A 13536-nucleotide genomic window follows, 5' to 3' on the forward strand; every position below is an offset into this window, starting at 1 on the left:
ACAGGTCGTGGGTTATTCCATAAATCAGGATTTCTCAATTTATCTAGAAGGCCCGTCATATTGTACAGTGCTTGATTTTGGGCTTCTCAGCTTTGAGCCTTTATGTTACCCGGCTATTGTCAAATGACAAATCATACTTTGTTAAATGGTCTTATATCCTGTCTGAGCACGGACTTTTATTTTGAGTTTCAGCTTATCAGCCGGTTTGTTGGGGTCTTTAATGTTTTCAGATATTGGTGAAAAAATCACTTTGATTTTTAATTATATTATTTTTTACATTTAAGAGTTAGCCTTACCTTCTCAGTCAAGGGAATACATGAATCTAAAGCAGTGAAGAATGGATAAGTTTGTGGTCCGCCTCCCGAAGGAGGCTGAAGGGCAGCAGGATAAAAAACCTTCAGAGAAAGTGTACAAACAGGCGACACTGGAGTCATTAAAGGTGAGTGGAGGAGCTTACTGCACTTTCATAAACCTGTTTAAACACAACATGCTTGTAAACACCCCTTAAAGAGAGTGAAATGAGAAGGGTATAAAGCCAACAACAATGGGCTCAGGAGCAGTATAATTGTATTCTCTGGTGTTATAGATCTTCCTCCAGTATCCTTTTGGCAATGATCCATGATTTTAAAAAATTGTCTTCCCAAAAGAGTGGAGGCGCCCTATAAATAACTTTCAGTTTCATAGAGATGTTGAATGACCTGGTGTCCACACAGTTTTGGCATTGTTTTTTGTTTTTACTCATTACTTGTGAACTGTCCTGTGTTTTTACAGAGAGTGGTCATAATTGAGGACATTGAAAGATACAAATCCATCCTTGAATTACCTGGTCAGACCCAGGAGAACATGCTAATGGCACTGCAAGAGCTTGACAAAAAAGTTCCCTCCAAAGAAGTGCTACGATCGACCAAGATTGGTAAGACTCTTCTGATCTTAATCCCCTCGGTGCAGATTAGTGCTGTATTATTTTATTATGGTGGGAAGCATCTCCTGGATATGACTCAAGTCACTCACTCACATTTAGCAGCAAGATTCTCCACCGAGGGGCACCATTAGCATTCATGAGGGCTTCTTCATATCAATAGTAATAGTAACTTTGGGCTTTGAACATCCAATAAGCTTTAAATACATATTTTAATCAGAAATATCTGTCTACTTTGTTGGTATGTAAAACAGAGCATCAAATTTTTCAGTGTAATAGATTCTGCGAGAATATAATTTCTCTTGTAGGCCACACAGTAAATAATCTGCGCAAACACCATCCGGACAGTGAAGTGAAGGCTTTGGCTCGAGAAGTGTACACACACTGGAGAACGTTCATCGAGGAGAACGCCAACAAACCATCCATAGAAGTGCGCTGTGATAAACAAACTGAGGGGCTCAGGAGCAGCGCTGTAAAACTCCTGTCTGAGAGCATCAGTCTAGAGGTAGGGATTACAGCATTTCTACATAGAGTACAGTATATGGCCAAAGATTTGCACCTCAGCACATATTTTGTCATAAATGAAGGATATTCAAAGTATATTTCATTTATTCTGCAGTAAATGATTCTAATCTGAGAATGAGAATTGAAGTACTCTTTGGATGATTTGGATAAGAAATACTCCAGTTCATCCCAAAGTTTTGGATGGTGCTCTGTTATTTCAGAGAACTTCGTTCCACTGCTCCACAGCCTGAAAGTAGGGGGCTTTATACCCCTCTAACCAAACTTTGAGATTGGGCATGGCTCATGTGCAGCTGCTTTGGAGCATGCCATTTCATTTTAGGCTTTTCTAACAAAATTATGCAAACTATACAAGCATGATTTAACATCAGTGTTCACATTGTGTGCCCACCGGTTTTGCACTGTATTATCAAGAATCCCATTTCTGTATCTTTCTTTCTACACTTAACTGGAAATCTCTTTACGAAAGTTAAACCAATCTCATTCAGTTTTGTCGTTCTCCTCTCATTCCTCCAGGTTAACCATGGACTTGTTGAAAACATAGAGAGGGAGGTTTTTCACCAGAGCTCACGGCTGGTAAATGGAGTTTACAGGAAGACCATACGGGCCCTTGTCTTCGCTCTCAAACACAAACCTGATGTCAGAGCACAGGTGAAGGACGGAAAAATCCCGGTGAATGTCTTTGTGAAAAATCACAAGAAGAAACTCTGAGATGGACAATAAGAGGCTGGATTAGTCCTTCTACTAATGGTTTTTAAACTTCAGTGGTGCTCTTGAAAATTGGGATTTGGAAGAGATTTTTTTTAAATATAAATTTTAGTCTCTATGTTTGTTGGAATTTGATTAGTTTTGTTCATTTTTAACAGTTAACTAACTACTGGGTTTTGTCTAAATGTAAGATGATACTTGAAATCCATGAAACAACATTCAAAGAACTGAGCAACCAGTGAAACAATGGAGATATGGTTTAGAAATCAAGCGTTATCTACAGTGTGAAATACAAAAACTGACAAAGCTTGTCAATAGTTAATTGAGTAGTCTCTACAGAAGAACCAGCCACACAATGGCTATGAGCATGAGGATGACGGCCAGCACACACACGCTGATGAAGACGATGTCACTGGTCTCATGAGGCTCCGTATCTGTGGCTTCTCCGCTGCTCTGGCTGTTGGAAACCTCTGCGAGTCGAGCGAGCTCGTTCATCCTCGTCCGCTCCTCCACCGAGATGATGTTTACCATTGCAACTTTCCTCTGGGCGTCACACTGGACCTCGTACTCCTGAATGTTCTGCTGTTTCCCGTCTGAGAAGTCGATGTAGAGAGAGTTCACCAGCATTGTGATGTTGTGGCGTTTCTGAAGGTTTTCCAGGAACAAAGAGAGTTGTTTGGTTTAGCTTAAAGGACCATCAAATAACTACATACACATACACATATCTATAAGCAAGTACTACTTTTATTGTCTTTTCTATACAATAGAACATCCCTTGTAGCCCCTGAATACACCAGTTTATACTGCATAGAGTGCGCCCCTACATGGATGCCATAGTGAGCACTGAATGGAAGCACAACCTAAGGTCTGTACCTGTCCAGCAGTTCCACAGTTAACGAATCGTGCCAGTATCTTGTAGGTTGTTGCAGTCAGCTGAGCAGAACAAGATGGGTTTCCCAAATAAACGCTTTCCCGGTCCAGCTGAGGCAAAGCCTGCTTAGAAATCTGAATCTGGAACTCTGTTCTGGTGCAACTTACATTAACTGGTACCACTGAAACACATGGACATAAAATAACAGCACCATGTTTAATGCCTTTGGTATAGTAATGTGTTTTTGCCTGCCTACACCACCTCAAACTGTTTTTCCTGAAAAAAATTAAGCACCCAGAGGAAACCCATGCAGACACAGGGAGAACACACCAAACTCCTCACAGACAGTCACCTGGAGCAGGATTTGAAACCACAACCTCAAGGTCCCTGGAGCTGTGTGACTGCGACACTACCTGCTGCTCCACTGTGCCGCCATTAAATTACAGTCTGTGGTAATTATCTATACATTACAGAAGCAGCAGCCTTTGGTCTGGACACTCACCTCCCGTGTAGGAAGCCGTGAACCCTTTAAATGCTGAGTTGCGGTCAGTGCTGAGTACGACCAGCAGCTTGTTTGTCTTTGATATTAAAGATGGAGGTTCTTCTGTCCCACACCAGCATCCCAGTAAAGGGTCAGCCTCACTGTCTCCATCGTACACCGAAACAGAATCAAAGTCACAGTTGTCTGTCAGACTGTTCTGGTCCTCCAGCTCCATCGCAGGGAAGAAGATCTTAATCCTGTAGCCGGACGCCAGAGCGATGGTCCAGTGGCAGTTGATGTTGTTAGGGTAAATGTGTGGAAAGTTGGGGCTGGTGAAGTTCCCACTGACCGCTGTAAGAACCTGCTGACATTCTCCTTCCAACAGATGGAAGAGATATAAATAAAAAGTCTGAATATAAGAAAATAATAGCAGTAATAACTCAGCAGGAGTTTGTAAGAGTCGTATTGGCCTCCACCACAGTTTTAGACACTCAGCCTTGCTGGTCCATCTTGTAGATGTAAAACCAGAGACAGTAGCTCATCTGTTGCTGCACAGGTTATGTTGTTTGTCCTTTAGTCCTCCATCAGTGGACACAGAATGCTGTTGGCTAAATATTTTGGTTAGTGGATTATTCTCAGTCCAGCAGTGACACTGATGGCCTTAAAATCTCCAGCAGCACTGCTGTGTCTGATCCACTGTCTCAGCCACACCAATTGACAGAGAGTCTGATAGTTTAAGTGAGTTAACCTGTCCTAATGTCAGCAGTCTCTCAGGTCAGTTGCATTCTGATTGGCTGTCTGTCTCCTTCTATATGTCATGCTAAAATAGCAGACGTGTGATTGGTCCTTTGCATGTCGGTCATATTCCTTTTTCTTGTAGTAATATGTGGTTCTTGGCCATGTCGAGTGGTGAAGGGTACCAGACTCTCTAGGAAAAGTCTGGCAGTGAGAGACTACCCAAGAGTCCTGATCATTAAAGACCAGGGTATAGTACACTTATAAGGTCATTTTAATGTTTTGGCAGATTAACGTATATTGCTTGGCAGCTGTATCCTACTTCTGAAGAGTAAATTTACATTGCTGAAAACTGCTGTTTCATTTTGTATGATGTAAAAACCCTGGTGTGACTTTACCTGAATAATAATAGGCCTTGAATCCTCTTCCTCCGATGTTGAAGTCAGACTTGAAGACCACCAGCAGCTGGTTGGAGGTGGTCAGTATGTTCGGTGGCCGCTGGTTTCCGCAGTAATTCCCGATGTGACGATGCTTGACTGTGGGGCCATCGAAGAGGGCGATGTAATCAAAGTTACAGCCCTCGTTGTTCTCCAACTGAAAGTCCAGGAAGACGAGGCTGACCACACTGTGATTGGACACTTGGACTGTCCATGAGCAGTCAGCATTGTTACTGTATTCTAGTGGATATCCTGGACTGGATATAACTCCAGAGAGTCCAGTCAACACTCCACCGCACATATCTGACCCCACAAAGAGGAGGAGAAATCAGTACAGTCTGCTTAGATACAGAGGATTATAAAACATGACTTGACTGAAAAAAACATGACAATAACCAGTCAGGTGATACAATTTAATCATTCATTCATTGGCTGTAACTGCTTATTCAGTACAGGGTCATGAGAGCTTACCTAAAATAACTAGGTCGAAGGCAGGAACACACAGGGCATCACACACTCACCCAGTCACTCCCACTCACGCCCGTGGACAGTTTCACACAATGAATCCACAAAATAAATTCAGTCAGAAACGTACTGACTGATCAGTCTGACTCCGTTGGGACCGGTCCTTTACCTTTCCTGTAGCCTACAGAGAAGCCCCTGTGGGCCACGTGCCGATCCGAGTGGAAGATGATGGACATGACGTTCCAGGAGGAGCTGAACTGAGGAGGAGACATGTCTCCACAGAACTTTCCCAGCAGGTTCCCCTCGTCTTCTGAGACGCCGTTGTAGATTTTGATGTAGTCGTATGAGCAGTCGATGTGGAACTCTAGCTCGAAGTGTTGGAATGTCAGCAGCACAGAGGAGCCTTCGGACACCACGATCAGCCACGAACACTCCACATTATAGGGGTACAGCCCGGGGAAATTAGGACTGGAGATGTTCCCACTGGTTGCAGAGAGGATCCCTCCACATTTAACACCTGAGGGGATGTAAACATGGTTTTATAATGGATCCAACACAGCAGTGCAGCTGGTGTCTTTAAACCCTGTGTCCACTCACTCTCCACTCTGTGAGATGCTCCTAGCTCATTGGTCCACCTTGTAGATGTAAAGTCAGAGACAGTAGGTCATCTGTTTCTGCACAGTTAGCATTGGTCTTCCTCTAGTTCTTCATCAGTGGACACAGGACACTGTTGGCTGGATGTTGATTTGGTTGGTGGACTACTCTCAGTCCAGCAGTGACACTGAGGGGTTTAAAATTCCAGCAGCTCTGCTGTGTCTGATCCACTTGAACCAGCACAACACACAATAACAATAACCCAAATCATGCCTGCTCTGTGGGGGCCCTGAGCATTGAAGAACTGGTTAAACAGGGACTAACAATGTATGCACAGCAACAGATGGACTACAGTCTGTAATTTTAGAACTACAAAGTGCTCCTGCATGGTCAGTGGACTTGAGAGAATGAACAGTAAGTGTAGAAATAAGGTCATTTTAAAGTTTTGGCTGATCAGTCTTACCTTTCTTAGATGCAGCCTTCCCAAACACATACAAGAGCTGGAGGCAACCAAAGGCAATCTTCAAATCCATGCTGTGACTGGTCTAAAGTATTTGGACAGCAACAGACAAGCAACAGAACTGTGTCCAAGTCCTTAAAGAAAGTCTCCGTGTCTAATGAAAGACCCCAGGTTCCGTCCAGGCCTCACTGAGTGTGGAACCTGATCTGAGGGCCGTCCCGCACCTTCTCATCTACATATTAATGAACACTATCAAATGCACCTCTGCAGCTTGTCATGACACTGTTTGGAGAGGCAGCATGAAAAGTTAATGACGCTCATTCATACACACACTGCCCTTTATTAAAGGACAGCAACGAGGCACGGGAACAGATGTATGATCACGAACAAGAACATCACCACCAGGGCTGCACTCAGGGCTCCTGGTTCTGGTTCAAAACCAAAGTGTGGTACTAGTCTATAACATATACATGTAAAGCCATAAACACACTCTATAAGATCCATACAACATTAACCCTAACCCTGTTAATGAACCCTAGAAACAATTTAGACTGATGAACACAGAGCATCCATAACATTATGACAACCCCCTTGTTTCTACATTCACTGTCTATTTTCTTAGCTCAGCAGACCATAAAGGAGCACTTTGTAGTTCAAATATTAGACTATAGAACATGTTGCTCTGCATACATTATTAACCCCCTTTCACCCTTTTCTTCAGTGGTCAGGACCACTACATTTGAGTGGTGTATAGATACAGATACAGATTCATCTGTGTGTTTCTCCGGAACAAGTGGACCAGATACAGCAGTGATGTTGCAGACCCCTCAGTGTTAAAATGTCCACCAGCCAAACATATCCAGGCAATAGCGTTGTGTCCACTGATGAAGGACTAGAAGACAAACAACACACACTGTCCAGCTACAGATGGGCTACTGTCTCTGGCTTTACATCCACAAGGTGGACCAACAAGGCAGGAGTGTCTAACAGAGTGGATAGTGAGTGAACACGGGGTTTAAAAACTCCAGCAGCCACTGCTGTGTCTGATCCACCAGCACAACACACACTAACACACCACCACCACGTCAGTGTCACTGCAGCACTGAGAAAGATCCACCAACAAATCGTACCCGCTATTTATTTATTTATTTATTTATTTATTTACTTACTTACTTACTTACTTACTTAGAACATGGAAGGGCAGAGTGAAAGGGGCAAAAAATGAAAATCCACTAGGGCAGTGGAGATTTGGAGCAAACGTTAGTATCTCTGTCAGCAGATGGCGGTAAAGCCTCCTGTGTAAATATAGCTCTTCTCTCCCAAGAAGAAGACGAAGGAGGTAAGCCCCGTGACCGAGGCACAATGGCAGCGCCCTGAGTAGAAGATGTCAGTGGGAGTCACGGTGGTCTTTCTCATCTTTACCCACTCAGCTCTAACTTTCTGACGCTGCTCATACAACGTCTGAGAGATGTATAAATCAACAGAGAGTGCGTGTAAGGCGGCGTGTGTGAGTGTGCGTGTGTTTTGTCATCGCTCCCTGTGTCTCAGCGCCGCGTTATGCGCCCGACCTCCGCGCCCAAAGCCCCGGGAGGTCCCGCACATCAGCGGGCTGCCGCGCATCTCTTACGCCGAGAGGATGCACTACGTTCCCGGCCTCGCCAAGCCCGAGCTACAGCAGTGGGAGCGTGGATGGAAGGACCCTAACCACAACACTTCACCTCCACCTGAACACATGGAGCTTTACAGAGACAAACCCTGCTACATTTACAACCAGAGGACCAACCCCCTGGAGGGTAGGAGGCTAATGTTTTTAGACACCCTAACTATTTAAAAGAACAAGATTCAGAATTTGTGTATGTGCGTATCTCTATCTCTCTCTCTCTCTCTCTCTCTCTCTCTCTCTCTCTCTCTCTCTCTCTCTCTCTCTCTCTGTGTATAGCTTTAACCCCCTATACTATTACACTATGTTCAGGTGTGAGACAGGCTCTGTGGCTCACCAAAGCCAAACTCGTCTCAGGATTACCAGATCAGATTTTGTCATTAGCGGAGGATCCAGCCAATCAGATCAAAGATCAGGATGAGAGAGTGCAGAATGCCATCAGACACGCACGCCTCTGGGACACCACGGAAAGCCAGCCGTCCAGAGAGAGGTTCTGGTGAGGAATCTACACTAAGACAGATGACCGATAATCAAGTTTTTAAACTGAACACAACTAGTCCATCTTCACTAACCTTGAAATTAGACAAGATGGAGTATCTATGATAAAAATGTGTCTCCATTTTTAGTTTACTACGTCTTTTGAACACAGCAGCTGTCCTTCACATTGTGTGAACGTTGCGTGATGAATGAACTAATTAAAAATGCTTAGAAATTATTTTTTACACAAACTTCCACTGAAATTTTTTTCCTTCTCCTGTGAAGATGCTATTTTGGAGATGCATGTTTTTCATTGGACAGTGACGATATACAATTTATATTACCAACACCGGGGCTTCTTAAACATTTTAGACGTTTCGAGCACACAAACCGACCTGAGGATTAGCAAATGTTGAGGAAACATCTGAATTTTTTTGTTTTGTTTTTGATTACAGTTGTGAATGTCGCCTTTAAGTGAGATATACTTACTTTTACACATACCGGTAGATCACTTGCGTCTACTCATTGCACATGAGCAGTAGCATGTGGTTGGCTACTTTGAATGAAATATTCATTGTCTGTAACCGCTTATCCAGTCCAGGGTCGCGGTGTGTCCGGAGCCTACCCGGAATCACTGGGCGCAAGGCAGCAACACTCCCTGGAGGGGGCGTCAGTCGTTCACAGGGCGTTCACACACATTCACTCACAAACTCACACCTATGGATACTTTTGAGTCGCCAATCCACCTACCAACGTGTGTTTTTGGACTGTGGGAGGAAACCGGAGCACCCGGAGGAAACCCATACGGACACAGGGAGAACACACCAAACTCCTCACAGACAGTCACCCGGAGCGGGAATCGAACCTACAACCTACAGGTCTCTGTGTGACTGCGACACTACCTGCCCCCCTAAATGGAATATTAGCATAAATAAAAATGTGTGTGTGTGTGTGTGTGTGTGTGTGTTGATGTTGATTGTTTAATGTGACTAATCTATGACACCTAGTGGCCAAAACATGAAAGCCTTTTTTTTCTGTGACTGAAATGAACAAGACCTTTAATATCCTTATGGCAAGGGTGCTGCCATAAGGGTTCCTTTATTATTAAAAACGTAATAATAATAACATTTCTAATAATACTGCTCATTTACATGCATTTCTGTGGTAGTATTTCCTATATAAAAAATGAACTCAACGCATTGATCATTTCTTTAGTGACAATTACATAGTCAGTTCTTTAGTATCCTCCATATTCACCTGACCACTGCTCTGTAACTGGCTCAGTGTCTTCAATCTGGTGAGTGGCATTTGGCCTGGCGCTGCTCTGACAGGGTGTTGAATTTAATGACGGTCATTAAACAGGGAGCAGCCTGCTGACCGGGCAGGGGGCCGCTCTGTAAAGCCTTTATTAATTAATTCTGCCCCCAGGCAGTCGGCTATTCATGGGAACCTCTTCACCAAAGCTTTGATACCCCTCCTGCCCCCTCCGGCCCCTCCAAAACGCTGCCCTTTGGGAGCTTTTTTCATCTCTCGTTACCGTTTTCTCTCTGTGACATAAATATAGAAAGGCCACAACTCCAGCTCTAACACTTTACTAAAGAACTTTATTAAGAGTTAAATGCACTAAAACATCATTTTTTAGTGTGTGCCTTGAGATTAACAGGTGGGGAAACTTATCAACTTATTGAGATACTGCAAATTTAATCCTTAGTGATGCCCCAGCCATCCATATCTGGAAGTCCATAGCTGGCCCCCTCCTTCCTCTGGGTGAATAGCATATATGGTCCTCATGGGCCTCCATCAATCACCTCAACTGGCATCTGTTAGTTAACACAACTGGGCAGTTGCTGTTCTCTACCAAGTGGGGAATTGGGAGGTGGGAGTAATAAAGGAAAAATTATTCCAGGGTCCTGATCAGACTTTCTGTTTTTTTCCCCCTCAGTCCATCTCTGCTGTATAACCTGCTGCACTTGTGTGGAGGACTGCAAGTCACTCATCCAGCGCTGAGCAGGAGGATTCTGGCTTATAAATACATCCTCGCAGCCAGCTGGAGCAGAGGTCAGTCCACCACAGGAGTTGATGTGTAGGAAGCATGTGGCTCTGCATGGCCTATATCTCACATCTTTCATAAAACCATTTATAAAATATTTATTATCTGTGGTAAAATCCCTGAAGTGTCCAGTGATGTCTGTTGGGCTTAGATTATTTATATGTGACTTTAAGGCAGGTGAACAGAGGCAGGGGGTTTTGGGGCAGGTTATCCAAGGCAGAGGTAGAGTAACATTACTAACTAATTAATTCATTGTACAAGGAAAAAAAACCCAACAAAAAAAAACATGGAGGGTAGGTTAATTGGCTTCTGTAATAACTGTCCTGGTTTGTGAGTTAATGAGTGTGTATGTGTGAGTGAATGTGTTTGTGCCCAGATATGGATTGGCGCTGTGTCCTGGGTGAAATCCTAGTGCCCGATGCAGTCCTCCAGGTGGACGGTCGTTTCTGGTTGAGAGTACGCTGTGCGCGTTTGGCTGCCGCTTCTCGCCAGTGTGTGTGTGTGTGTGTGAATTGAGCGTTCTGAGCAGTGTAGATTGTAAAGCGTCCTTGGGTATCTAGAAAGGCGCTATATAAGTGTAACGATAACTAACATTGGTGTGTGTCCTCTCAGGTGAAGATTTGTTTCAGATCCGTGGGCAGAATGGGCTATTATTGAACAGTATGACCCCTCTGCCTGCAATGGCTGGACCCGAGGAGATCCAGTCAACAGCTGAACACGTCCTGGAGACATTTTATCCCATCTCCCCCACTATCGACCTGCAGAGCACCAATGTTTACCAACTGAAAAACTCCACTGGTCAGTCTTTGTCTTTCTCTTTCTCTAGATCAATGGGGACCAATGGGAATGTATTTTTATCTCTTGTAGAATCACTAATTTATTAGAGGGATGTGTATGTGTTTTTTGTTTTGCTTTGAGCAGGTTTCAGAGACGACTACCCGTACCCTCACGCTCACACTTTGTATGTGATGGAGGCTGGAAACACGCCCCGACTCCTCCCTGAACAGCTCCGCGCGAAGATGATCATGTTCTCCTTCGGGAACGCTTTAGCACGAGCTCGGGCTCTTTATGGAGTAAGAGCTTTACTTGACATGAGGCACATGAACATTTAACCCTTAGTCCCTGTTAATGAGATCACAAGAAGGGTCATTTTACATTTATTACATACAGCACTGACGGTTCAATTCTGTGGAAAGTGTAGATCCTCAAAATCACTACGCATATCATTTGTATTTATTAGTGGATGAGCATCATTATTAGGGTTCAGAAGCACACAGTGCGTAGAACCCAATTGCTTTTGTTAGGATTTTTCTTATTATTTTTCTTTTTCTCCTGAAAAAGTCCTTGTGTAAGTGTCTGTAGGTCATACAGACACCCCACCTTGGAGGGTAGGTGTAGTCTGCATCTCGGTGGACAACAAAAATTAAATTGATTGTCCTAATGGTGGCGCTATAGCGAAGCAAAACGCATTTAGGTCCATATCTTTTTTTATTACTATTATTATGATTTCAGTTAAATGAAATGTTATTGTTGCAATATTAATATTTTTTGCCTTGTTTCTTGTAATGCGGAACCAAAATGACTGTAAATGTAATTTATTATATAACAGAACCTATGATAAATTAATCTTGTAATGTAACAAATCAAACTCTGAAACTGTGACACTTGTAAGGGATAAAGAAACACTAAAATGGTAACATGGCGTGCAGATCAGCCTCACTTTCATTTTCTGAATTATCTCTTTAAACAGAGATTTATTAGAGAATTATTTAAATAATATTTAATAAATCCCTTTGTCTTCTTTCAGAATGAGTGCGGGGTCCTGGAGAAGCCCATTGTCGTTCAGAGTGTGGCCACTAATGGCCATCTGTTCCAGTTTGTTGTTTTCCAGCTGAACACCATGTCTCTGGAGGAGGACATCGGAGTGAAGAACCTGGCGTGGGTGGACGCTGACCAGCCGCTCTATGACTTTGCCAGAGTCCAGCCTTTAATAAAGAAGAAAGTGGTGCAGGTAGGGGCTTCAGAACTTCATATACAGGAGGATCTGGCTTTATTTGTGTCCACACGGCGCACCACAAGAGATCACATACTCACTCACATTTAGCAACTGTTTCACAAGGGGGTGCTATTCAGTAGTCCAGGAAATTTGACTGTTGCTCAAAGCCTAAGCAGCAGCTGAAGATCCATTTGTGAGAGCTGTTGGCACCTCAGGGGTGTCTTTGTTGTCCTTGTTGTTCTGCATGCAAATATCTAATCCTTAACCATTTTAACATTATTCTTTTCTCATTTCTCAGATTCCTGCAGGTTTATCAGGATATCAGCCAGAAACCTTCAAGAAATTCCTGGCTCTTTACCTCAATGGAGCAGCGTGAACCTCCAGAAACCTCCTTTTCACACAGGATCAGGACTTTAATATTTCACACAGACTTTTCCAAAATGGGAGAAAAAAAAAAAAAAAAAATTAAAACTGATTCAGGCTTGGCCATTATTGCAGATGCTATGAATTAAAGGACACAATCGATTTCAGACCAAACACCACATCTTCGTATATGTTTATTTTGAGGAAGAACAGGAAGAGGCAGAAATTAGTCGCATTCATGACCAGATCCCTATGGAAACTAAAATGATTTAAATCTGTTAAATATCTTAGTTTCATGTGAACAGTGTAAACAAGTCTACATTCTGACACAGAAAAATATAATACAGCAGATGCTTTAGGTCCAGCGTTTCTGAGGCTTTTAAGCTTTTGGACAGCTTCAGAAAAGAGATAAGAACAGTATCAAAATAGATTCCATTTAATCATCTGTAGGAACAATAAGGACGAAATGAGTTTGACACATGAAATCAGATTCACTCTCAACAGCAGGAACACAATCTCCTGAGAAGACAGAATTCAAACTGAAACCTCTGAGAATTATTGTGGAAAAGGAAACTACATTAAAATAATGGTACACTGAATCGACTGCATTAACTGTGCAAATTATTTCTTCAACAGTGAAATGTAACATTGTGTTATCTTAATTCATATATAAATTATGCACACAGCTAATGCAGCTTATAGATTCTATAAAATGTTTGATGGCACCCCTTAAAATGTATGAGTTCAGCTATTTGGACACCAGTTCATCTTGCCAAATGCCAAGCGTCAAAATTTGCA

General features: G+C 43.1%; 3 protein-coding genes across 3 annotated transcripts; 2 read left to right on the plus strand and 1 right to left on the minus strand.

Annotated features, from left to right (window-relative positions):
* The first annotated feature begins 2 nt into the window (after nt 1–2).
* On the plus strand, nt 3–2524 carry LOC136677963 (transcription elongation factor A N-terminal and central domain-containing protein 2-like). Its single transcript, XM_066655687.1, has 4 exons — nt 3–439; nt 772–913; nt 1228–1424; nt 1958–2524. The coding sequence occupies exons 1-4, from the start codon at nt 338–340 to the stop codon at nt 2150–2152; spliced, it is 636 nt and encodes a 211-aa protein (XP_066511784.1). The 5' UTR covers nt 3–337; the 3' UTR covers nt 2153–2524.
* On the minus strand, nt 2466–6430 carry LOC136677960 (CUB domain-containing protein 2-like). The gene is made up of 6 exons (XM_066655682.1): nt 6196–6430; nt 5308–5655; nt 4635–4976; nt 3523–3876; nt 3023–3201; nt 2466–2794 (listed from the first exon to the last, which is right to left on the minus strand). The coding sequence occupies exons 1-6, from the start codon at nt 6263–6265 to the stop codon at nt 2483–2485; spliced, it is 1605 nt and encodes a 534-aa protein (XP_066511779.1). The 5' UTR covers nt 6266–6430; the 3' UTR covers nt 2466–2482.
* A 1080-nt stretch (nt 6431–7510) lies between these two features.
* LOC136678591 (large ribosomal subunit protein mL37-like) lies at nt 7511–13066 on the plus strand. The gene is made up of 7 exons (XM_066656634.1): nt 7511–7985; nt 8165–8348; nt 10272–10387; nt 10992–11177; nt 11301–11452; nt 12187–12390; nt 12674–13066. The coding sequence occupies exons 1-7, from the start codon at nt 7661–7663 to the stop codon at nt 12749–12751; spliced, it is 1245 nt and encodes a 414-aa protein (XP_066512731.1). The 5' UTR covers nt 7511–7660; the 3' UTR covers nt 12752–13066.
* Nucleotides 13067–13536: the final 470 nt, after the last annotated feature.

Source organism: Hoplias malabaricus, chromosome Y, assembly GCF_029633855.1.
Source record: "Hoplias malabaricus isolate fHopMal1 chromosome Y, fHopMal1.hap1, whole genome shotgun sequence".
Lineage (NCBI taxonomy): Eukaryota > Metazoa > Chordata > Actinopteri > Characiformes > Erythrinidae > Hoplias > Hoplias malabaricus.

Excerpts from the sequence above, each read along its gene's own strand:
- LOC136677963 (XM_066655687.1), top strand. The coding sequence starts at position 338 with ATGGATAAGTTTGTGGTCCGCCTCCCGAAGGAGGCTGAAGGGCAGCAG. Across the intron at positions 914-1,227 it reads GCTACGATCGACCAAGATTG|GCCACACAGTAAATAATCTG; the intron begins GTAAGACTCTTC and ends TTTCTCTTGTAG. Across the intron at positions 1,425-1,957 it reads CTGAGAGCATCAGTCTAGAG|GTTAACCATGGACTTGTTGA; the intron begins GTAGGGATTACA and ends TCATTCCTCCAG.
- LOC136677960 (XM_066655682.1), bottom strand. The coding sequence starts at position 6,265 with ATGGATTTGAAGATTGCCTTTGGTTGCCTCCAGCTCTTGTATGTGTTT. Across the intron at positions 4,977-5,307 it reads CTCTGTAGGCTACAGGAAAG|ATATGTGCGGTGGAGTGTTG; the intron begins GTAAAGGACCGG and ends TTGTGGGGTCAG. Across the intron at positions 2,795-3,022 it reads ACTGTGGAACTGCTGGACAG|AAACGCCACAACATCACAAT; the intron begins GTACAGACCTTA and ends GAAAACCTTCAG.
- LOC136678591 (XM_066656634.1), top strand. The coding sequence starts at position 7,661 with ATGTATAAATCAACAGAGAGTGCGTGTAAGGCGGCGTGTGTGAGTGTG. Across the intron at positions 8,349-10,271 it reads CCGTCCAGAGAGAGGTTCTG|TCCATCTCTGCTGTATAACC; the intron begins GTGAGGAATCTA and ends TTTCCCCCTCAG. Across the intron at positions 11,453-12,186 it reads GAGCTCGGGCTCTTTATGGA|AATGAGTGCGGGGTCCTGGA; the intron begins GTAAGAGCTTTA and ends GTCTTCTTTCAG.